The following is a 26450-nucleotide window of genomic DNA, read 5'->3' on the forward strand; positions in this document are numbered from 1 at the left end:
GCTATACAAGGATACACTTTGGGATCGTTAAGTAGTCAGTCACTATATTTGATGAAATGTGAAGTAAGGTTGTCAAATATTTAGATTTCAATAGTCTAATATTTGAAGCACATTTGCTTATCCTATGTCTAGTAGTAATGAAGGTGAGTTATTTCTGCCCTTTTGCTAAAGAGTGAGATGTTTCTTCTAAAATATTGGAAAAATCAGACTACAGTGAATTTGCTAAACTAGTCGTTATGTTTATTGAAACAAATGTTTCTTCATTTGTGGGTTATAAGGTAATGAGTGGTTGACAATTACAGGGTTTTGTCCATCATGTCAGGGAAGTCCTCGGAGCAGACTCTTGAGGCAGCTGGTCACATGGTATCCGCAGTAGGGCAGCAGAGAGGGTAAACAGGTATGCTCAGCTGACTTTCTTCTTTATGGAATCTGAGATCCCAGCTCAAAGAAAATTCATTCAAGAAGGGTCTTAGCCTCTCAATTAACCTAATCTTGGTAATTCTTCCCAGACATGCATGCCTGCTTGTTGGTTCTAGACTACACTCTCTAGTTGACAACCATCATTAACTATCAATGGTTGAGGATTGACAGGAACAACATGAGGATTTGTAACTAGAAGGTAGCTACATCAGCAACAGTCTCTCACCCCAGCACAGTGAAGTCATTGGAGCCCCCTGCCCAGCTTGCACGGAGGGAGGAGAAAGCACTGGGCAGGACACATTAACCCCCTCAAAAACTCAAGTTCCCCTTACAGTCAGTGGTCTCCCCAACTCTGGGGGCCCCTTCTCTACTTAAGAAGTCTGTAATAACTGCCGATAAACATTTCACTCTGCTGTTTTGCTGCCTGTTGACTTTTTACTGACACGACAACTTCCCCTTGGTCTGTTGAGGATCGTTTTTGTTATTGTCCTTTAGTTCATTAAAACGAGGTTCGATATTCCTTTGGTATGTTATACCAACCTTGGATTTGTGAGACAAACCATAGCTCTCCGTGTGGTGTTAATGCCTTTCCAGTTGCTAGGTTCCTTTGCTAGTATTTCATCGAGGATTTTTGTTTAATATCCTTGAGACATGCGTATGTCGGTCTTTAACTTTTCTGTGTGATGTCATTGACTTTCTTGCGTCATTCACATTTAAACGTTTTGTTGTTGTTCAGCTTTGGAGGCAGGATCTTATGCTGACGCCCAGGCTGGCTGCCTCTAAACTGTGTGTCCATGGTGGGTTCTTAACTCCTGACATGCCCTTTTTCAGCGTCTCTCATCAGTTTCAGGTTCACAAGTGTGAGAGACAAAGCACTTGAGGCAAATGTAAACTTTGGTACTCATCAGTGGAAGCAAGAGCTATTGGGGTGGGGGCGGGGTTCCTCCTACTTCCACTCCCTATTACTGAAGCCAGTTTATCAAACATGCTTTGTAAATTCACAGTCTTTTGATCAACTGTTTTAATTGCTCCGAACCTAAAGTTTATAGACCGACTAGTCAACATTTACTCCACAGGCCCCTTCACTTCCTGAATAGCACCCACGATTTACCTGGATACCAGCTCGGCTCTCAGTTGTAATTTGCCAAGAGTCAGATATCTTTAGTGGCTAATCTCGGTTGCGCATGAGTAGAACAACAGTCATAAGAAGGTAAGCCACAGAGACACATCAGGAGGGAAAACTGAACCCAGGTAGTGGTGGTTCCACCTTTAAGAGTCGGGATGAGGATGGCTGGCCCAGACGCCTGCTGATTCTAGCTGGGAACAGACCCAGTGTGTAGCTGGAGTCAGCACTCCAGAGGCGCTAGGTGAAGACGGGGAAGACCAGCACAGACTTTTGTTGCTCGGGTAAGGGGTTGAACGGAGGGGGAAACTTTCCCACGGCCCTGCGGGGCCGAGCAAGCGGGGCCTGCGCGGCCGGCGGGTCTACGCGGGGTCAGGCTCGGCGCCGCCCACGCACGGCTCGTGGGAGAAGCGGAGCGGGCGCGCAGGCGGATGCTGGGCGCCGAATCCCAGGCCAAGGGGTCGGGCTGCGGGAGCAGCTCCAGCGCTTTCCGCGGGGTTTGTCTCCTGCCGCTTCCCGTCTCCGGAGCCCGCCTCGCCGTGAGTGCTGGGAGCCGGGCGGGGCACGGACGCAGGTAAGGGCCGGTCTGGGCCTGGCGCGGCTCCGGGGCCCGGGCTGGACGCCCCGCCGCCTCCCGCCGGCCCCAGGTGACGCTCCGAGGCTCAACTTTCGCACCTGATGCGGGGGCCTGGGCGGCCGCGCGGCCGGCGTGACCGGGGGCTGGAGTCGGGTGGGGCGGTGGCGCCGGGGGCGTGGCGAGGAACCCGCGGGGTCGAAGTGGGGGCCGAGCTCAGCGGCTCCCCCGCGGGGCTCCAAGCTGCTGGGCGGAGGCGCACACCCCTTTCCGCGCCCCGCTCTGCACCGACCCACTTTCTTTTGTCTGGTGCATTTCAGTCCTGGCGTGCCAGCTGCTTTTGTTGCAGCCCTGAGTCGGGACGTGCAGACTTTCTACCCCGGCTGAGGTGATGAGCAGCTCTGAAGTACATCTGGACCCCGTAGAGCCAAGGGTCCCCGGGGTGGAAGTTATTATGAGCATGGTAATTAGCAGTAACATGTGGCTGTTACCTTGTGCTTTTCCAGATAACCCTCAGGATTTTTGTAGCAGCTAATAGTTTTAAGTGCACCCCGTAAGAGCGTTTATTAGGTAACTTCAAAGGACCTTGGTGTGGGCAGGTTACTTATTATCCCATTTTATAGACCAGACAGCTGGGGCACCCGCGAAGCAAAGTGATTCTGTCAAAACGAAGCAGGCTTTGTGGAAGCTAGTATTAGAACTTGCCTGACACAGCTTTGTCTTGCTTGATCCAGTTGCTCTCCCAGCCTCAAGCAAAATTTAGTGCTGAAAAGAGTGCCAGTTAGGTTTTTGTGCTGGCTAATTTTATGTCAACACAAGCTGGAAAGAGGGAATCTCAATTGAGAAAATGCCACTACTGGATTGGCCTGTGGCAAACCTATGGTACATTTTCTCTGTGGATGACTGACTGATGTGAGAGGGCCCAGCCCATTGTGGATGGTCACCCCTGGGCTGGTGGTCCTGATGCTGTAGGAAAACAAACTGAGCTAGCCAAGAGATGGGAAACTAGTAAGCAAAGCAGCACTCCTCCTTGGCCTCTGCTTTAGTTCCTGTCTTTAGTTTCCAGCCTTAAGCTCCCCCCCCTGATCTCTGTGAATGATGAACTACAAGTTGTAAGATTTAAATAAACCCGTTCATCCTCGAGTTGCTTTTGGTCCTGGCATTTCATCACAGCGATAGAAACCCTCACTAAGGTAGCTTATCTTTGTTTTTCCTCTTTGCTTAAAAGAAAAATCTTTTAAAACAGAGTGGAATCCTTTCAGACTCCTGCAGTAGTATCCCACAAAGTAGTCATTAAAAGTCTGAATAGTTTCCATTGTTGTAAACCATTGTAAGTCTTAATAGAGTGCAAAAGGCCTTTGTCTTGCCTATCTTTTCTTTCCTGTATAAGCATAGTATCCAAAGTGATGTTGATCACGGCAAATGAGTAACACGGAGCCGGGTTGCCAGCTTACTATTGAACATTTAGGAGAATAGTCTTTTCAATGAAAATCAACTTACAAGGTAATTGCATTCATATTAGATTGTTTTCTTCTCCCAACAGTTAACCAATTTCCCCAGGGTTTGCCTTTAAATTGTTTTGTCAATAGATCTTTTATTGCTCAATCTTCCCTCATTTATATTTAGGTTTTCAAAAGGAGGGTTTCTTCTAAAAGTGAGCTGTACTTTCCATTTAGTGTTAGCTAGAACATGTATGAGGGTATCTAAGGACAGTCCTCAAACTCTTTTTAATAAGTACATCCCATATACCAGGCAGGGATTTTTTTTCCAGGCGAGCAATGTGGTGAATTAGTAATCATTTTTAATAGGCCTCTGTGGTGGTTTGTGCTGCTCTTACCTGTGTGGCAATGCTCTGTAGTCATATGCTGTCTTCTCAGCGATGAGCAGAAAGCTAAGCATTTTTACTTGAATTTTGAAAACTATACCACAAAAAAAAAATTTTTACAGGACACTTTACTTAGACTTTCCTTTCACTACCTCCACTCAGCTGTCTGTAAAAAGCTGTCTGTAGAAAAGGAATAGTTGGAAAATGAAGTCATAGCTAGGAAATCATTTGAGCTTGGTGGGAAAAGGCTGGTTTTCCTCTTCATAGTGGGACTATGCAGTCATCGAATTCTTCTCTCCCCTACACATGCTAGGCTTTGAGCCTTCAAGGAAATGACCACCCAAGGAGGCTAAAAGTTTGCTGGAATAGGGCCACTGCTAATCAAGATTATTTTGAATCTTTGAGTCATTTTGCAAGCAACATAAAGTTATCATTAGGTTTAAGCATTTGCTTTTGTGTTTTGTTAAACCAAGACACCTAACTTGGGCTGAGCACTATTTTCTTGCTGGGTTTTAAAGAATGGTTTTGGCATGGCTGCCAAACTAAGTTCTATGTTTGATAGTCTGTAGCTATACGAGATAGTTAAAGGAGTTTCTGATTATCATGAAGGTGGTTTAAAAGGATTTGAAAAACAAATTGTACCCTGGTCTGGTGATCTCTTGAGTTTCAGTTCAGCGTGTATATAAGGAACACGTCTTTTCCAATAAACAGGCATTTGGTTCACCTACAAAAAAAAAAAAATTGGGAATGTAGCTTAGGACATGCCTATGGCATGTGAGCTCCCACGTTCAATCCTCAGAATAACCAAAATGAAAAATGTTAAATAGTAACACACATTGTTAGAATGTTGCCTACATTCTTCCTAGAAGGTTGCATTAAAAGGAGAATGCTCACTGGCTAGGTTAAATTCTGTACCTGTGTGAGCAGCTACATATTATCAAACATTTTGAAAAGAATTAATTTGCCTGGTAATCTGTTGCTTACCTCTCCTTTAAGCACACTGACTTTTTTTTAAAGTTAAATTAGAATCTGTTTACATAGGTCACATATCTTACCAGAACAGTGTTGCGTTGAGAATGTATTTCATTGAAGTTTGAAATTTGCATCAGTGAAACTGTAATTTATTTTGTAATAACTTAGGGCCAGAGTTTGGTTCTACATGATATTTTCAGTCTTAAGACAAGGGCAAGATGCTTCATATCTTAGGGTCTATCACAGGAGCTCAGTCTTAAGAGTAACATCCTGTTTGAAATGTAAATAAAAAATCCAATTAAAAATAAAAGAGTGGCATCCTGAATTCTTTAATACCTCTTAGCAGAGATATTTGTTTTCTTAATTTTTTCACGCTTTAAATAGTTATAAGTAAATTGTGTGTGTTATATACTGTCCATTTGTGTGGCTATGACAAAATACAGGAAACTACAAAGTTTACAAAGAGCAGGGATTCATTTCTTACACTTCTGAGAAATGGGAAGGCCAAGAGCAGGTGCTGGCACCTTTGCTGTCTGATGAGAATTCATGTTTCTGCTTCTAAAGGAACAGTTGTGTCCTTCTGGATAAGGTGGAAGGATAGAAGGGGCCTGAGTTAGTCCTCTCCAGTCTTAACAAAACCTAAGTTGAATTAAAAAACTTCTAAAAAAAAAATCTCATAAAAGTGAGAAGGAAGTGATGGTTGGAAACAGACAGTTCTTAAGCTGGGAGGAATATCCTTCTATTAGCTTCTGCTGCATGGTATGGAGTGCTGATAAATACAGACCAAAAAGCTCCATTCTACCCCTCTGATGAAGTTCTCTTTACATGGCTCTGCTTCCGATCTGGAAACTGGACAAATAGCCTTCGGCCTCTCAGCTACTGCTTTGTATGTGGGAACTGCTCAATTATTACTCCCTAATGCTCCCAGGAAATTCCAGGAAGCAGCCAGGCAGCAGTGGGTTTTGCGGTGGGTGGCACAGACTGTTAAGAAACCAGGTGCAGAAAAGCCCTGGAGATAATACAGAAAGTGATTGTAATTTGCTTTTTTGTTTATTTTCTCTCTTAAATTGTATCAGTTCTTCTCCCATGGAAAAGGGTAGGCAACAAAAGAGTACAAGATGTCTCTTTTGGATAACAGAGCAGAGAGCAGAGAGTCAGGTCCAGATGACCTGTTAGATATAGCGAAATGGTCTGGCTGCACATGGTTCTGTGTTAGGTACCTCCTAGACCGAAAAGTTAGGCAGGTGGGTAGAAAAGTGATTGTCCGATACCAAGTCTGGGCAGATCTCCCTCTCGCTGAACTTAAATGTGTATCAAAGTCAAAGAAATGGAGCAAACGAAGAGATATCCTCGAAAATACTGCAGGACAAAGGAAGATTCTCTCAAAAGGATATGGCATTCACTTCATAACTGGTTGGTCATGGCTTCTTGAATACCGTGCTCAGAGCCAGAGTGAACAGTAGCAGTGATAGGAGCCCTAAACACTCTTGGGAGGACAGTAGAATCAATAGGGAAACCAGCTCAGGTTTCCTGCCTTGCCAGTTAGTCTTTGGTCTGCTTTTTAAAGAAGGCTCCATTATCTAGAAATACCTTCAGTAGCCAAAAATCTTTTGTTCTGTACATCCAAAAAAGAAAGAAAGAAAGAAAAAGTCTCTTAACAATTATTCCCTTTGTTCCAAAAAGAGCGAGGCTAAAGCCAGATTAGTGATTATCTGTGCTTCTGCCTTCTCACCTGATTCTCTTTGGCCCATTAGAGATAATCTACTCATTGAATGTAAGTGCGGCAAGTTTCAAACAGCTATTAGCTTTCAGCAAAACCTGTGCTTCCTATCACTTCTATGTCCTTAATATAAAGCGAATGGGTTTTAGCTTTATCTCTCTGAGAAATTACCTGAGGGGAGCACCTGCGGGCGTGCGTGCATGCATGCATGTGTGTGGTGTTAGGGGGCTCCATTTCATGCCATACATGGGCCTTCACATGGTTGCTTGCCTTTGAGAGTCTTTAAATTGTTTGCCTACTGTCTCAAATCCAACTAGCTTACAAACTGTATCACCCTTGTATGCTGTCAGAATACACATCTTGGATATTCTTTGTATTCCTTGACAAGGTAATGGTTGCTGAGGAAATATGAATTGGATGGATAGTTATTTGTAGCCTAAAAATATCATTTATAATTATCCATTTTCAGATTTTTGAGGAACCTCCATATTGATTTCCATTGTACCTTCACCAGTTTGTACTCCCAGCAGCAGTGAATAAGAGTTCTTCTTTCTCTGAATCACTATGCAAATGTTCTGTCTTTGTTTCTTGATCTTGGCTATTCTGACTGGAGTTAGAATTGTTCTAGACCCATAGATCATCAGAGGGTAATTAACACAGAGTCCATGTCTGGACAAGGTACAGTACAGTACATGAGAGATTGTGGAACACTGAGCCCTCAATGAGACATCCTTCCCCTCAAGACCCAGGGATCTATGAGAAAGAGGAAGAGGGAAGCTTTTAAGAAGAGAGATGGTGGTTGACTCTAAGGAAACATCATCTTCCAAACACAACATGACTGATATAAATAGGAAATTACACAGACTGTGAGAGCACACACAAGTCTTTAACAGGTTCAAACCAGACAAACTCCTAGCACTGAGAATGGGAATTGGACACAAGAAGCTATCTGTAACTGATATGTGTGAGTAAGGAGAAAATTAGTTTTCTCAAACTCCATGCCTAGGAGTAGTTGGCCAACGTAAAAATAGATGACATGATTTGTTTGTGTGCTTTTTGATCTGGTTTGCTTTATCTCATTGGGGTCTCTATTTTTGGATAGGGAGATAAGGAAGATGTGGAAGGAGTTCGGAGAGGGGAAAAGAATATGATTAACATAGATAGTATAAGAAAGTTTTAATGAAAAAGTAAAATTCATTTCATCCAGTAAATGACACAGAAATGTTTTAATGCCAGTAAGAATATAGAATAAAGCTAGGCTGAGCTATAAAGGTTATATTATAGTATAAATATAATATCCAAGAAGTAGACTCCATTCATGCTCTTTAGAAGCACGGTGTCTTGAGCAGAAGTACAAATACTGTAGTAATCAATAAGTTGCATTCAATGCTCTCAAAGAATGAGTTTGCAGCTTCTGAGCTTTCAAACTTACTTCTCTGTAAGACACTTTAACTTTGTTTTGCTCTATATTTTATTTTCATTATTCCATTACTTATGTGTTATATTCATTTATTAAAAGCATCCTTTATTTTACATTTATTTGACCACCTTTTAGTCAAAAGCAGTATTTCTTAATTGAAAATATTAAATATTGGGGAAAAGAAAACATGGAATTTATTAGAGTGATGATATTCAATAAAAACGTTTGCAGACCCCATATGAACAACAATGCCAACCGACCAGAGCTTCCAGGGACTAAGCCACTACCCAAAGACTATACATAGACTGACCTTGGACTCCAACCTCATAGGTAGCAATGAATAGCCTAGTAAGAGCACCAGTGGAAGGGGAAGCCCTTGGTCCTGCCAAGACTGAACCCCCAGTGAACATGATTGTTGCGGGGAGGGCGGTAATGGGGGGAAGATGGGGAAGGGAACACCCATGTAGAAGGGGATGAGGGGGGGTTAGGGGAATGTTGGCCTGGAAACTGGGAAAGGGAATAACAATTGAAATGTAAATAAGAAATACCCAAGTTAATAAAGATGGAGGAAAAAATAAAAAATAAAATAAAAAAGCTTGCAACTGTACTGGAATTGTGCTCAGAATAGTGCTTTCTTTTAGAGATTTAGGCATGCAATATTTTGGTCATTCACAGAAAAGAAATTTAAGAATCCAAAGACACACAGTTTGCATTCTGAGATATTTGTTGTATGACTTCCAGTTTATAGGACTGTGAGCTTAGTAGAGTCCCTCAATTTTTAAAAATTTGTAAGTTATTTATCATCAATAACATTGGTAACAATAAAATGTATTCATTACAACAAAACTTAAGATATCATACAGCGATGTTCTGATTTGGGTGGGGCATGTCCCCCACAGGCTTACACATTAAACAGTTTGTCCCCAGCCAGTGCTGCTATCTGGAAGGTCTGGAGAGGTAGTGGACATTTAGGGGTATAGGGTGTAGCTGGAGCGCACATAAACACAAATATAAACACATTAGTTTCAGAGACATAGTTCAGTACCTCATTAATTTTGCCCATCACTTTTACACCATACTTTCCCTATAAAATATAGTCTATGAAATGTAGAATGTGGCTCATACTCACCTGGCGGTTTCACTGGTCTGTGAAGGAGGTCCCCTTCTTTTACCAAAGAATAACAGCACCTGAAACAGATGCAGCTAACCAAGGTGTGGAGCTTGCAGACTGTGTGCGTCTCTTCAGTGACACCTTGTCATCCCCAAAGGTATCACCTGGTTCGAAGGACAGAGAGGGCTTTCAAGACTCGAGCGCTTGAGCTGCAGTGAGGGTGTTCTTTATTGAGAAGCAGTAGTCAACTCTAGTTGAAGTTGATGTAGTCTAAGACCCCACTGGACAGAGTAGGGAATACACGAAAGTTACTCGAGCGCTTGAGCTGCAGTGAGGGTGTTCTTTATTGAGAAGCAGTAGTCAACTCTAGTTGAAGTTGATGTAGTCTAAGACCCCACTGGACAGAGTAGGGAATACACGAAAGTTACAAGTGTCAAGTTCATATAATTTTTTTTCTCATTGTCTTGGTTTCCTTTCTTGTTGCTGTGGTCAAACATCTTAACGAAAGCGACTCAAAGGAGAAAGGGTTTATTCGCTCCACAGTTTCTGAGAGAGGCAGGAAAGACAAGGCAGGGAAGTCATGGCGGCTAGCCTGGAAGCATGTAGAAACAGGAGCAGGAGGCTGGCTGACCTTACTGCACCCACATTAGGAAATCAAAGAGACCGAGAAGTGGGGTTATACCCCAAAGCATTAAGGTCTCGCCCCAGTGGCCCACTTCCGACATCAAGAACCACCTCTTAAACTTTCCACAACCTTCCAAACCGCACCATCAGTAGTGTGCTAAGTGGTCAGCACATGGTCTTATCAGGGGAATTCAAAGCACCACACACTAGAGTTAGTTGTGGATGGTATAATGCTTAAGAACTGAGGGATCCCAGGAAGATAGATAAGGCATAGGATTGATACAGAATAGGAGCTCTGTGGGAATATGGTAGACTCTGTATTTTTTCCTCAACAGAGAATTGGGGTACTTTCTAAGAAGACATGCTTAACTGAATATCCAAGAACTGTAAAGACTGACTTCATCAGTTTCAAACCCAGAAGTGTTTAAGGTCAATAATTACTAAAGAAGATTAAGGCCTCTGTAATTCAGGATTTAGACACTTTCAGAGTTAGTAAATTAGAGGCGTTAGTCCCTGCAGCTCCTGTGCCTAGAATTGTCAAACTGGCAGTTTGGAAATAGCCCAATTCCTTCTCCTATCTGTGCAGAAGTATTTGATATCTTTGACTTGGTAGAAGCCAATGTAAAAGGGATCTTAGGTAATAAGCCAGCTTCCACTAAATAATTCATGTGCTGAACTGTTTGTTGAACTGAGTAGGAACCGTGAAGTCCAAAGGACCCAAGCCGTGCTAAGAGGTCACCTCCAGCACTGCCTCGTAGATCAGCTTCCGTTTCGTTCACTCTTCGTTGTGAGTTACTCAGGAAGAGCTACTGTGCACCGCAATTCTTCTGAGGTCAAAACAGACACCAGGGTTCGTTCACGAGTGCAAGTGTGGCTGACATCCTACTAATTTCACAAAATGACTTTATCGATGTAGCCCACTCCCAGCAGAATTATTATGCATGATATTCTGTCCAGAAAGCAGCCACTGGTTCAGAAGCCCATTTTTGCAAAGCAGTTGTGGTCTGCTACTTAAATTCATGCATACTGTATAGCATGATCTCATTGGCATTAAAAAATGATACGTCTTAATATCTACAGAGTAGATATTTTCATTTCCTAGAGACCTTCCAATCATACAACCTTTAGGAGGTGGCCCAGCCCACAGAATAATGCCTACAAATATATTATAGTGCTCGAGAGCAAAGATAAATAAATTATTCTGCTTAAAAATAAAAATTGGTCAGCGTGGTTGTGTGCATTTGGAGTCCTGGCTACATTGGAGACAAGGCAGGAGGCTTGTTTGAGTCCAGAAATTCAAAGCCAGCATGAACGTGACAGCAAAACAAAGAAGGAAAGAAAATCCTTAAAACCCAACAACAAAAAATAGAAATGGTGTTGCTCTGCAGGACTCGGAACTGAACGAATTGCATAACCATTTTGCTTTCTAAGTTGCTATGCCTTACAATTTTCACATTTTTACCAATTTTTATCTCACTTGATCTCAATCTTAGCTTTAAAGAAATGTATCAGTAATAAGGAAGTCCCAAATTTCCTTCATATACAATTATACCTGAGCCAATGCTGACGTTTTTCCAGAGAGAGAAATAATAGTCAGAGGTAGACAAAGAACTCAGCTTCTTTATGGGGGATGTAATTGCAGTGCTCAGTGTTACAGAGAATTACAGCCTGAGCGGTTTCTAATGTTTTTTTCACAGGGACTCATTTGTCCCCCTTAAACATTTTGAGGGATATAATCGGGAAGGGAATTTGTGTAGGGGAGATTACTCTGTGTTAAGTATCAGTTCTCAAGTTGTATTTCTGAGAGCCATTTAAGAAACGAGGTAATGTTAAGGCGTGGTTTGCCTTTCTCACCACTGCCATTCTCACTGGAGAGGCAGAGACAGTGGTTGGTAAACAGAACCCCAGGCTTGCTGGCAGTCCTTTCCTTCTCTATGGCCACAGGCATGAAGTTAGTTATGGTTTACTGCTGGTTTCATTTTATCTTTAATCCCAAATTTTTTCCGTGATACGAAGGTCGGAAGAACTTGTAAAGGTTCTTTGCATTGTACTGAAAGCTGACCAGACACCCGAAGCAAAGCCCCGTGTTTCAGTTGAGAGCTACTGTGCAGCCCACCCATGGTGAAACGTGTTAACTAAAATGACTGGCAGGCTGCATGTATTCAGGTATGAACATTTTCCATACTTGTTACATGTCACAAAAGTTGACCTTTTAGGTTAAAATGAAAAATTTGGACACCTTGGATTCCTCCCTGTGACCTTACAAGCTTTACTGTTGTCCTGTAATCAGAGAGTATTCTCACCAAGGTTGATGGTGAATTTCACTAAGTTTTCAGTATTATGCCACTGACATAATACTGCACTGGAGAGCTGTAACTCTTGGAACCATGTTTCCCAAATGTGCAATACATTCAAGAAGTGTCAACCATTATAGCAGGATCAGAGCAGGCAGCGACGTAAACTGCGCGAGTATGGATACTGTGCATTAAGAAAACCATAAGGCTGTGCGGACTGTTCCCCACAATCCTTGGACAAGATCTATCTATAGTTCCCTGACTTTCTCAAGCCAGTACTGTAGCGTCTTGAATGCTGAGCTGCAGGTGGATTTGAGTTTGTGTCCAACACGTACGTTGTTCAAATCTGTTCAAAGACTACCCACTCTGTTAATAAGTTGGGCTTCGGTTTCTCATCCTTCCTTTTAACATGTTATTGGCCAGAAGCCATTTCAATTTTATAAAGAGATTACTAGCAGATAACCATCTGCTGCTTTCCCTTTCAAGTTCAGATAAGCATAAACACAGCTAGACATCTTTCTCTCATGCCCCTCTTCTCCATAGCTGAAGAACGCCAGTTTGATTCTTCCCACCCACTGGGCGAGCATAATTAATAATTAACTGTGGAAACAGAAGTGGAAGGAGCTGTGCAGTAAGGACTGGTGTATCTCTCAATCCTCACCAGAGAATATTGTTTTCTTCAGTAGCAATCAAAAACTGATCAAATCAAGAAGAATTAGAGACCATGGAATGGTCAGCCCTAAATGGGCTTCTATCACACCCATCTTCCTAAGGGATCATTGCAGAAGAAGGGAGTGAAAGATTGTTAAGAGCCAGGGATGGCGGATGACAGCGAGGTTTCCAGACATAGCAGGGTCTTTGCACATACAAATCCACAATAGTTGCAACCCCAGTATCCACAACCCCAAGCCAGACAAAACTCCAGCCTGGAAAGGTGAGGGAGGCATGAGTTCCTACCCCTAGCAACAGAGCTGTAGGCAACTGGTTGACGGCTGCTGAGTCAAGCAGGCTTCAGTGGAGGCCACATACAAAGCCGTGTTGGCAGCACAAACGGGCCTGGATGGAGTAAAAACAAAACAAGCAAAGCTGAGTGAGTAAGGAAGGGGGACATAGATCTAGGACGCTCGGGGAGCGAGGTCAAAACTGAAATAGAGGCTTCTTAGAACTCGACACTTCAGGTCAGTGTGCTTATATTATTTATTGAACAGATCATCCGATTCCATGAAAGATAAAGGGAGCACAAGGAGCTCTTGTCTGTGCATTGTTTGTCTGGTTTCAGTAAATGTTTGTGGCGAGTTTCTTAGGGTTAGATTCTGCGTTTGATTATGTGACTGTGGAATGAGCAGAGTACACCTTTTAGTAACTCAGATTGGTAAGAAAAACAGAAATAAGAGTGATACCTCGCGATTGCTTCTGTGGAGATGTGCACAGAAAGAAGAGGAACTGAATATCCCTAGAGTCCACCTGCTACATTGAAAATTGACCTCATCCTTAAAGGATAAGAGCTGTTGGCCCAAGGATGCCATAGGGGGAAAAAAGCTGTAACAGAACAAGGCATTTCTAGGCATTAGAAAGCATTGTTTCTATGGAACTATGCAAGTATCTGTATTAAAAAAAAAACAAAATTATGGGAGGACAGAAAGAGAATTACTTAACTGTATCAAAAGAATTAATTGGTGAAAACATGATGACTATAATTTTGACTTTATAGATTTTGCAGTAATTTTTAATATTTAAAGGTAATTTTAAATTGTGGCTTTAATTGCAGATTATAGACTCAGAGGGGGTGGGGGAGACAGACAAGAAGTCCTACCCAAGAAACTCTTGGCAAGTGTACTGCTAGGAGAGTTCTCCAGCCTTTTAACATTGTGACATGATCATCTTCAGAGTGTACCCTAGAACTGTGTAAGCCAGTTACAAAACAAAAACAAAACAAAACTTCTGAAAACAGTCTCACAATGTTTAAGTTTATGATTTTGTATTGGCCTTCCTTCACAGCCATACAAGGCCCCATGTGGCCCACACGTCAAAGGATGGACACACGTGCTCCATCCTAGTTGTTGTGTTTTGCCGCTTATGTTTAGCTTTTTGTAATCTTATCACGTGTATAGATAGGTCCCAGCTGACCAGTCACCATCAGATACTAAAGTTCTGTCGAAAGGAATGTTTGTGTTACCAAAAGAGCCTGTTCCAGTGGGGTTTCGTTTGGCTTTTCTTTTGCTTTACACATAGCAGGGGCTTAGACATTCTGTTGCTGTGAAGAGAAACCATGACCAAGTCATAAGAGAAAGCATCTCAATGGAAGCTTGCCTGCAGTTTCAGAGGATGAGTCTGTAGTCATTGTGGTAGGAAATATGTGGCCTCAGGCATCTACAACACTGGTGCAGTAGGTGAGAACTTAAATCTCACCCACAAGAGGGGGCAGAGAGAGGAGGAGAAGGAGACTGGGCTTGGAATGGGCTCTTGAAACCTCAAAGTCCAGTCACAGCGGCACACTTCCTCCAACAAGGCAATGTCCCCTAACCCTTCCTAAACAGTCCACCAACCAGGAATCAAACATTTACATTTCCGAGCCAATAGGGTTCATTCTCACTCAAAGCACTGCTGTCTGTCTTCAGCCTGTAACAGGTTACCTATTGAGCTTATTAAATATGCAGCTTTCTAGAAACACCAGGATGTTACCTAGAAACATCAGAATCTCTTTGGCTGTGGCTCAGTGACATGCGGTTTAATGCACTCTGTTTATATCATATCTGAGGGGGTGACACTGACATCTCAATGATGAGGAAAGAGTCAGCTCTTCAGAGTCTAGGCTAAGAGATCGAATAGTGCTGTCCAGCAAGACCGTGCTCCTAGTCTTATCAGTGAATCTGTATTAAAGTAATAAAAGAGTGAGCTGCGAGAGATGATTCACCTCTGGTAAACTGTTCTCCAAGCAAACATGATGACTTGAGTTTGGATCCCTATCACCCATGTGAAAGACCAGACATGGTGGTATACCTTGTAATCCCAGCCCTGAGGAGACAGAGGCAAAGAAGATCCCGAGGGTCTTTCTGGCTAGTGGGTCCAGCCTAATCAGTGATCTCCATGTTCAGAAAGAGATTCTGTCTCAAAGATAAGGCAAGAGGCAGGTAAGATGTTTGACTCTGTAAAGGACACCTCTCTTTACGACTGACAACCTGAGTTAAATTCCTTAAAGCCACACGATATAGTGAGAGAACTGATAATCTAAAGTATTTCTTTGACCGCAATATGTGTGTTGATACACACATGTCCACACACGTATGCACACGATAAATAGATACTGCCTTAATAAATTAGACAAAGAGCAATAGAGAAAGACACCCAATGTTGACCTGTGGCCTCTACATGCCCATACACATATGAACATGCACATATACATACATCACACTGCATACAATATATGCACACAACCATGCATTCCAAATACTGGAGAAAACACAGGTTAAATTAACTTTATAAGATACTCTACTAGTATATTAAATTTTGATTGTATAGGTAACATATGTTTTAAAAACATATTTCTCGTTATTTTACCAAGTCTTCAAAAATCTATTATATGTTTTTATATAATCTAGATTGGCTACATTTCAAGTACTGTTACCACATCTGATTAACTAACTATCTATAGATTTGCACATATTCATTCTGAACGAAGTGCCAGGACAAACATCTTTCCCAGAGCAGACTCTTAAAAAGATGTTCATGTGACATCTGGGCATTGCAAATACTAGCCTAGATCTTCGGAACAAGATCAAAACTAGATCTATAGATTTAAAACATTTACAGGGATGGATTTTCACTGTGTGGTCTTCAGTAGTTGTCACTAAGGACTCACTGAAATCTCCTATTGATTTTTATTTATGTGTCACTACACCTTAAGAGGACATGAGCAACTATGTGAGAGAGACACGAGTATCCAGGTTTGGATGTGGATACTTTGGGACTTGTTTCTGATGTGAGATTTTCCTGAGAATCACAGGATAAAGGATCTGGAGACATAGGAGGTTAAGGATATCGAGGGGAAAGAGAACACTTGGGTAGTTAGACAAGGTGAGGTACTCCAACAATGCAGAAACAAGGGTGGAGCTTTTAAAGATCATAATCTTTGTCATCGATGTTCTCAGTAAAGTGATATGTGGCTTCTGAAGATGAGTCAGTTGATGGAGGTGGAACTATGGCCTGACAGCTGGAAGATTAGAGCTGGGGTTAACGGGCAGATGGTTGTTGAGCCTGCTAGTCAGGGGTGTGTCTTGTTGTAGTTGTTTTCTATGTCTTTGAAAGCAGCATCTCTCTACACAGCCCAGACTGTTCTAGCACTCGTCATGTGGATTAGACTGTTCTCAACCCTCTATCTGCCCCAGGGTCCAGTACATGTGAAGCTTTCAGTAAATACTGTATGGATAGGTCTAAAATCACTAATGGGAAAATCCCAGGCTTTAAAAATAGACTGGCAATGATGGAGCTATTCTGTACTCACCGTTTGTGTTATCACTGGGTATAGTAAGCTGTCCCACTGAGTGGCTTTCAAAGTCACTGCAGTCTCATAAAGACCACCACCACTTCATTCTCTTTTTTAAAAATTGAAAATAAATTGTCATACAATAAATACTGACCGCAGTTTCTCCTCCCTCCAGTTCTCCCAACTCCTCACCAGCCAGACCTCCCCTCTCCTCCAAAACTACTCCCCATCAGTTTCCCTTTCAGAAAAGAGCAGGCCTCCAAGAAACCAACAGACAACAGCCAAACATGACAAAGCAAGATATTGTTGAGGCTGGACAAGGCAACACAACGGGAGAGAAAGAGTTCCAAGAGCAGATTTGTCAGAGAAATTCCCACTGTCAGAAGTCAGGCTAACAGCTGTAACATATATACAGAGGAGCCAGTGTAGACCCCTATAGGCCCTGTGCTTGCCACCTCAGTCTCTGTGAGTCCATTTGAGCCCTGCTTAGTTGACTTGGTGGCCCTTGATCTCCTATTCACTGACATTTTAAAGTAAGCCCTTTTGCCAATGGGCAAAGAAATACCTTGCCCCTCACCGATTGGAGCATATGGGAGGACAGCCCCTGCACCTCACCCGGGCAACACAGTGAAGCTGCCCTGATGGCAAAGGCCCAGGTGAGCCAGCCTGAGGATGTGAGCATGGGAGAGCTGGCCCAGCCCCTTGCAGGCTGCAGCACTTGGGAGATTGGGCTCCGATTTTTGACTGGGCAGCACAGGAGAGCTGACTCTAGAGGCATGGGTGCAGGTGAGCGGGCCTGGAGAGCATGAGAGCAGAATTGACAGTGCATCCTACCCATGGCACCATTGGGTGGCCTAGCTGGAGCAGTGCTGAAGAGTTCATCCTGGTGGTGCAGCTAAAGGAGAGTCAACATGCCCAGATCCAGGGCTCTGAGTTGGTCCACCTAAAAACCTATATCATCTATCTGCAAATGGTGGGGGTGGGGGTAAGGGCCAGTCTTGCTGATCCAATGTCATAGACATTGTCTGCATGACACAGGCAACAACAGGATAACCAGGAGGAGTCCCAGTGAGGATCCAATGTTGACGTTGTCACAGAAGCTATCGACCTTGATTCATCCAAACCGAGTAACTCATTGCAATGAACATTTGCAAATGAAGATGGGTGGACAGGGGGATAAACTGTGAGAAATACTGTGACATACTACGACTTCTATGATATTTTTCCATGCTCTCCTTTTAGTTTGTATGTGTGTGTTTTATTTTGGGGGAGCAGTTGTAAGAGTGAAGGGCAGATAGGAGGGGATGGGGAGATGAGTGGGACTGGGGTGCATAATGTGAAATTCACAAAGAATCAATAAAAAGTTTAAAAAAATATTTAAATTTCACTAAAAAGTAAAGCATGTATACTTAAATTTTAATCCATTATTTTAATATACTATTTTTACACTTTCTAGTGAAAATTTTAGACAATCTATTTTGATCATTTTTCCCATATCCCATTTTGTCCCAGATCCCTCCCACTCCCATACTCACCCAATTTTATGTTCAATTTTTGGTCTTTTTCAAAAACAAGAAGAAACAAAAACAAAAAAAGCCACAAATCAACCCCACAAAAATGAAAATCAAAATGAACAATATTTACACTTCCTTGCCACAATTCCTTTTGGAAAAGAAGTTACGTTTATCTGTTTACGTATCTTACGTGTACAAAGGGAGGGCTCACCTGCCACAGCATAGCAGTTTGTGGGGGACAGAGGGCAACCTCCAGGAGGGAGTTGGTTCTCTCCTGCCATGTTGGTCTGCTGCATCAAATCGGTCTTCAGGGTTAGCAGCAATCCTCTCTACCCACCTAGCAATCCTCCTGTGATTCTTAAAAACACTGCAATGACTTCATAGATCTTCCCTTGAGCTCTGGCCTTAAAACATCAATAAGGAGAGACATAGAGCATTCTAGAAAGAAAATAAGCTTGTAATCACTGCATAAATGCACTATCGTTATCAGAATTACATGGAAACTTCTACGTCAGACATTTTATATAGCGCTCCTTGCCTAGGACACAATCACTAGCAGGTAGGTGCCTGATTCATCTCACAAAACCTGTTGAGGTCGTCCCAAAAGCTGCCATGGGACTCTTCCACAAAGCAGGACCTGTCCGTGGCATATGCTGGGGCTCCGTAGAACACAGCTCCAGACTCGTGTCCTCGACAACCTCAGTTTGGGACCTCACAGGATGCTACAGCTTACACTCATAATGTGCAGTGTGTGAAAAGTGCATTGTAATTTAGACTACAGAAAAGGTAGTCCACTCAAGTGTTCTGGGAAAGGAATTTATGTATGGAAGACTAAGGAATCCTGGCTCACAGGACCAAATTTTAAGTGTTTTAGATATTACCCACAACACCTTTATCAGTCCCTTGGAATGTTGAAACTTCCTGCATAAGTTTCATCCTGCCATGGGGCCCTGCAGTTGGCTGTGTCACAGGGCAGCCCCAGACACTGATAATTTGCTCAGGACACAGGGTAGAGGAGCCAGGTGTCTAGCACCACAGTGAGAGACGCTTCTGACATCTCTACATGTCACTGCTCCTGTAAGGATTTGGGAATCGAACTTCTCTGGTGCAGCTCGTCGTTCTGACAGAACGTCGTCATTGTTCTCGCAGATGAGAAGAAGTGAAGAGTCGACAGGCACGCAGAGCAGTGAGGAGCAGACAGGCGCCCTTCGTTGCTGGAGATGTAGAAAATGCATCGCAAGTTCTGGTTGCTTCATGAGTCCTCTTGAGACTCAATCAGTTGAGGTGAGTTTCGCTGACTTCAAGAGTGTGAGACAGTGGAAACGGAGGCACACCTATACGTACGTGCACATCTACTCTGCCACACCCAGACACATGACAAACACCTTTAAAGATCCGGTACACTTCAGCGGACAGAAATCTGAAATTTTTCATGCCAGCAGTCTATTGGACATAATTTGTATCGAATAAAACTTCCTTACAGCTTGATAATTTTAATTAATTCTTATATGAATCAGTTCAGGATATACAACCTTCCCATGACCCGAGAAGTCTGTTTTGCCCTCTTTCAGAGAAGGCTTTCCTGTTCCAAGGCACCAGCTGCAGAGCTGTGTCCCCGCCGGCTGGCATCACCTATCCTTGACTCTGTTCAAATGAACTAAAACCTTGTACATCCCGTTCCCTTGTGCTTGCCCCAGCGTCAGATTTTACAGTCTCACTTATATACCTGCCATGTGGAGCCATTGGCTGAATTCTGTGTCATTCACGAGTGTGACAGTTTCCAGTGTTTCCTGCCGAGGGACCTCAGCACTTGCTCATTTGCAGTGATCTGCACTTATTGTCATCTTAGGCTACGGGAATTTTGTCTCTTATTTTGTCATCTTTGGGATGTGTTTGGAGATGAGTATCTTAGTCACAGGGCAGACGCACATTTAGTTTTCAAGGAATTGCTACTAGTCTTCCAAGGCGAGCATTCCGGGATTCCAGTCGCTCTCATACCTTCGTGTGTACGGTCTGTCCATTCAGGAGGACAAGCGGCGGCCCATCATTAGAGTCAGCTTCATATTTCTCTGGTAACTAATGATGGGGGTGCCTTTCCATTGCTTATTGATCAGAGCCATCCGATAGATTGTTTCTATTCACACTATCTGTATCTCTGTCACTTCTTCAGAGTAACCCTCCGAGGAACACAATCTGTCACCAAGGGTAAATGATTTTGCTTGAGTCCCCTGTGTCTAGGCAGTGAGCCTGGGCAGCTCTGGGACACATTGGGACACGGTGAGGAAGGCAGTGATGCAGAACGAAGACCAGGCTCTAATGCATTGGAGCTTTACGGTTTGCGACAGGCCCTCATAGCCTAGCCTGATGAGTGAGTGCCATGCTAACAGCAGGCTGATGTCTGCACTGGAGCTGCACCAGTGCCTGGGCCAGAAGGCTCCTAGAAGAGAGGCAGAAAATATCTAGACACACATGTATACATGGATTTTTAGATATTTCAGAAATGCCATTTGTGAACTGTAAAATCTACTCATTTTAAGAATATAATCCACTAATCTTAATTATTCAGATACCTCCACCAAACAGTTCAGGACCTGAGACCCAGACGTTTGTCATGCCTATTTGTCCTCCTACTGTCCCCAGCAGCTTCCAGTCTGCCTTTCCTCTCTGTGCATTATTAGTATAATGTGTACTCATTAATAAAATATATGTAAATGATTACAACTATCTTATAGAATAAAATGTATTTATATAATAATTAAGCATATCTTAATTTTACATATACTAACATATGTCTGGTTATGCTGCTACTGGAGAAACACAAAATATTCAGAAGTAATAAGTAAATAATAAAACATTTTAAGATTATGGACAGAAGGCACCACAATTAATCAGGCCAGAAAGAATATGAACAGATCATCAAAAAGGTAAAAGAATCACGTGACCCAACCATCATTAGAACAAATGTCTGTTGGTCGTGTTCATGGCAGCCACTGCGTTAGCACAGGTAGGTGATGGAAGAGGTAAACCATTTACTTATTAAATAGTTCTGAAGTGAGTGCTGGAGAAGTCCTTAGTTCTCTTTCCTAAACCCCTACAAGCCAACACCTGCCCCGATAACTCCCCAGCTGCAGTAAACACTGAGCCACACTGTCTCTGTTAAAACCAATGTATAGTCGTTGCTCCCACCGAGGGTCTGTATATAAAGATGTAAGAATGTCTATGCTATTTCTGCCCAAATATAGGAGGCAGCTTTCACACAGCAGCATCCTCTAGAGTTCCGTGATCTTCAAGTGCACACTGAAGGCAATGCCAGGTCATCTAGCTCACCCTACAACATGGATCACTAATCAACAGTCCCCTTTTCAGGGTCTGGCTGTTCCTCCCTTCATTTCCACTAACGGTCCATCCTAAATGTCATGGCTTCCTTTTTCAGCACTCTTTTTCTCTGTTTGTGATCTCGCATTTATCACATTGAGCTGATACGCTTTCTGGGCCCCACTCTCTCGTGCTCTGTAACACACGCTGACAGCTGTCAAATCTATGCTCATGGTATCAGCAAAACTCAACAACGGTTAACAACTTGTCAAGGTCACATACAACAGAACAGTGTAAGGATTTCCATCTGGTCAATGTGGCTGAATTATGAGTGTCTCAGGTTCATTTGTCGATGCTGTGATAGTACTATATCTAGAGGAGAGACTGCTAGATAATTAAGAGAAAATAAATCATAAGGATAAGACTAATCCAGCAGGACTGCAGCTTATAGGGCAAGAAAGACTATGCAAGGGCCAAAGGAAAAGGTAGCTGTCTGCAAGATTAAAAAGAGCCTGCACCAGAGCCCAGGTAGCCGGTGTCCTGACCTTGACCATTTACCCTCTAAAAACATACAAAGGTATGTTTCTGTTGTTTCCTTCCTCTGTTTATGGAGTTTTACCATGACGGCCTGAGCAGACTGTACTCCGATGGTCCTATTACATGCACTGCAGATTTGAAGGCAAACAGAAGAATATTCTGTCTTTGTGAAGTTTCTAAGATTTATCATTCGCTGTTGGATTAGTACCATATTAGCATAATCATAGTTCATTTATAATTATAAATCCATCATAATAAATATCAATAACTTAAATTTCTGCTTTAATATTAGATATTTAACATTTACAAATCATAAAAAATAATATTAGTCAATCAAAGAAATGTTCAATTATTATCTGTATAATTGGTAAAAGGAAATGTATCAAGCCTGGTAAAAGCAGGAGATTGGCAGAGTACTGACCTATTTGCAAGGAAAAGGCTTTCCCAGGAACTGAGCAAGAGAAGGCAGCACAGGGAAGAGAGCACAGAAGCCCTCAGCAGGAGCGTGTTCAAAGTCCCTGAGGTGTAGCCACAGACTGTGTTGGTGCTCAGGGTTAAATTGGGCTGATAAAACGTGAAATTGGAAAGACGGGCATCTGCCAGCTTTTAACTCAAACTAAAATGTTTGATCTGCCTTGACTAGTCCCTGATTTTAGTGGGATTGCTTCAAGTTTCTCTCCATTAAGCTTGATGCTGCCTACTGGTTTTCTGAATACTGCTTTTACTATGTTTAGATATGGACCTTGAATTCCTGATCTTTCCAAGACTTTTATCATGAAGGGGTGTTGGAAGTTGTCAAATGCTTTCTCAGTATCTAATGAAATGATCATGTGGTTTTTTTTCTTTGAGCTTGTTTATATAGTGGATTACGTTGATGGATTTCCATATATTAACCATCCCTGCATCCCTGGAATGAAGCCTACTTGATCATGATGGATGACTGTTTTGATATGGTCTTGGATTCGGTTTGTGAGAATTTTATTGAGTATTTTTTGCATCCATGTTCAGATTGGTCTGAAGTTCTCTTTCTTTACTACACAAGGCTGCCAACTCTCTCCCTACCTATTTAATATAGTCCTTGAAGCCCTAGCCAGAGCAACTAGACAATAAAAAGAGGCCAAAGGGATACAAATTGGAAAGGAAGAACTCAAAATATCATTATTTGCAGATGATATGATAGTATACTTAAGTGACCCCTCAAAATTCCACCAGAGAAAATCCTACAGCTGATAAACAACTTCAGTAAAGTGACTGGATATAAAATTAATCAAACAAATCAGTATTCCTCTACTCAAAGGATGAACAGGCTGAGAAGGAAATTAGGGAAATGGCACCCTTCACAATAGTAACAAACAATATAAAATATTTTGGTGTGACTTTAACCAAGCAAGTGAAAGATCTGTATGACAAGAACTTAAAGTCTCTGAAGAAAATAACTGAAGATCTCAGAAGATGAAAAGATCTCCCATGCCCATGGATTGGCAGGATTAATATAGTAAAAATGGCCATTTTGCCAAAAGCAATCTACAGACTCAATGCAATTCCCATCAAAATTCCAACTCAATTCTTCATATAGTTGGAAAGAATAATTTGCAAATTCATTTGGAATAACAAAAATCCCAGAATAGCGAAAACTATTCTCAAAATAAAAGAACTGGTGGGAGAGATCATAATCCCCAACCTCAAGCTGCATTACAGAGCAATAGTGATAAAAACTGTATGGTATCAGTACAGAGACAGGCAGGTAGGTCAATGGAATAGAATTGAAGACCCAGAAATGAACCCACACACCTATGGTCACTTGATCTTTGACAAAGGAACTAAAACCATCCAGTGGAAAAAAAGACAGAATTTTTAACAAATGGTGTTGGTTCAACTGGCAATCAGCATGTAGAATAATGCAGATCAATCCATTCTTATCACCTTGTACAAAGCTCAAGTCCAAGTAGATCAGGAACCTCCATATAAAACCAGATACACTCAAACTAATAGAAGAGAAAGTAGGAAAGAGCCTGGAATGCATAGGCACAGGAGAATATTTCCTAAACAAAATACCAATGGTTTATGCTCTAAGATCAAGAATTGACAAATGGGACTTTATAAAATTGCAAAGCTTCTGTAAGGCAAAGGACATTGTCAATAGGACAAAATGGCAAACAACAGACTGGGAAAAGATCTTTACCAATCCTACATTATAAAGGGCTAATATCTAATATATACAAAGAACTTAAGACATTAGACTCCAGAGAACCAAATAATCCTATTAAAAAATGGGGTACATGGCTAAACAAAGAATTCTCAATTGAGGAATACTGAATGGCTGAGAAACACCTAAACAAATGTTCAACATCCTTAGTCATCAGGGAAATGCAAATCAAAACAACCCTGAGATTCCACCTCACATCAGTCAGAATGGCTAAGATCAAAAACTCAAGTGACAACAGATCCTGGTGAGGATGTGGAGAAAGAGGAACACTCCTCCATTGTTGGTGGGATTGTAAGCCGGTTCAACCACTCTGGAAATCAGTCTGGACGTTCCTCAGAAAATTGGACAAAGTACCACCTGAGGACCCAGCTATACCTCTCCTAGGCATATACCCAAAAGATGCCCCAACATATAACAAGGACACATGCTCCACTATGTTCATAGCAGCCTTATTTTTAATAGCCAGAAGCTGGCAAGAACCCAGATGCCCTTCAACAGTGGAATGGATACAGAAAATGTCGTGTATTTGTACAATGGAGTATTACTTAGCTATTAAAAACAATGCCTTTATGAAATTCATAGGCAAATGAATAGAACTATAAAATATCATCCTGAGTGAGGTAACCAATCACAAAAGAACACATATGGTATGTACTCACTGATAATAGATATTAGCCCAAAAGCTTGGAATACAATCCACAATACACCTACAATCTACAACCATATGAAGCTCAGGAGTTGGAAGACCAAATAGTGAATGCTCCCTTCTTAGAAGAGAGAACAAAATGTTCACAGGAGGAAATACAGAAACAAAGTGTTGAGCAGAGACTGAGGGAAAGGTCATCCATAGACAGCCCCACCTGGGGATCCATCTGCCATATACTGTCACCAATCCCAGACAATGTTGTTGATGCCAAGAAGTGCATGCTGACAGGAGCCTGATATAGCTGTCTCTTGAGAGGCTGTGCCAGAGCCTGACAAATACAGAGGCAGGTGCTCACAGTCGACCATTGAATGTAGAATTGGGTCCCTTAATGGAGGAGTTAGAGATAAGATTGAAGGAGCTGAAGGGGTTTGCAACCCATAGGAAGAACAACGATATCAACCAACTAGACCCTACCAGAGCTCCCAGAGACTAAACCACCAACCCAAGAGTACACATGGACAGACCCATGGCTCCAGCTACATATGTAGCAGAGGATGGACTTACTGGGCATCAATGAGAGGAGAGGACCTTGTTCCTGTGAAGGTTCAGTGTAGGAGAAAGGCAGGCAGGGGAGGCAGGAGTGAGGAAGTGGGTGAGGGAGCGCTGTCATAGAGGCAGGGGAGGGAGGGAAAGGATAGGGGACAATCAGAAGAGGAGATAACATTTGAAATGTAAGTAAAGAAAATATCCAATAAAAAATGTTTGATCTGTGCCTTAGAAGAGAATACTCTGATAGGTTGTGACTGACAGGGCCTTTGAATCTTTTTTTTTTTATTAACTTGAGTATTTCTTATTTACATTTCAAGTGTTATTCCCTTTCCAGGTTTCCCAGCCAACCTCCCCCTAACCCCTCCTCCTCCCCTTCTCTATGGGTGTTCCTCCTCCCCCCATTGCCGCCCTCCCCCCAACAGTCTAGTTCACTGGGGGTTCAGTCTTAGCAGGACCAAGGGCTTCCCCTTCCACTGGTGCTCTTACTAGGATATTCATTGCTACCTATGAGGTCAGAGTCCAGGGTCAGTCCATGTATAGTCTTTAGGTAGTGGCTTAGTCCCTGGAAGCTCTGGTTGCTTGGCATTGTTGTACATATGGGGTCTTGAGCCCCTTCAAGCTCTTCCAGTTCTTTCTCTGATTCCTTCAACGGGGGTCCTGTTCTCAGTCCAGTGGTTTGCTGCTGGCATTCGCCTCTGTATTTGCTGTATTCTGGCTGTTTCTCTCAGGAGAGATCTACATCCGGCTCCTGTCTGCCTGCACTTCTTTGCTTCATCCATCTTGTCTAATTGGGTGGCTGTATATGTATGGGCCACATGTGGGGCAGGCTCTGAATGGGTGTTCCTTCTGTGTCTGTTTTAATCTTTGCCTCTCTTTTCCCTGCCAAAGGGTATTCTTGTTCCCCTTTTAAAGAAGGAGTGAAGCATTCACATTTTGATCATCCGTCTTGAGTTTCATTTGTTCTAGGCATCTAGGGTAATTCAGGCATTTGGGCTAATAGCCACTTATCAATGAGTGCATACCATGTATGTCTTTCTGTGATTGGGTTAGCTCACTCAGGATGATCTTGATCATAGTTTGAAGAGTATAGAGCATGGATGGAGTTATCTCCTGGGCT

General features: G+C 42.5%; 1 protein-coding gene across 1 annotated transcript in view; it reads left to right on the forward strand.

Annotated features, from left to right (window-relative positions):
• Nucleotides 1-1520: 1520 nt before the first annotated feature.
• Rnf180 (ring finger protein 180) overlaps nt 1521-26450 on the forward strand; it is a 167219-nt gene continuing 142289 nt past the window's right edge. The window contains exons 1-3 of the mRNA XM_032898938.1: nt 1521-1827; nt 19230-19364; nt 23320-23322. Coding sequence (XP_032754829.1) covers nt 19230-19364; nt 23320-23322 — 138 coding nt within the window. The 5' untranslated portion in view covers nt 1521-1827. The remainder of the gene's footprint in view (nt 1828-19229; nt 19365-23319; nt 23323-26450) is intronic.

Source organism: Rattus rattus, chromosome 3 (assembly GCF_011064425.1).
Source record: "Rattus rattus isolate New Zealand chromosome 3, Rrattus_CSIRO_v1, whole genome shotgun sequence".
NCBI lineage: Eukaryota > Metazoa > Chordata > Mammalia > Rodentia > Muridae > Rattus > Rattus rattus.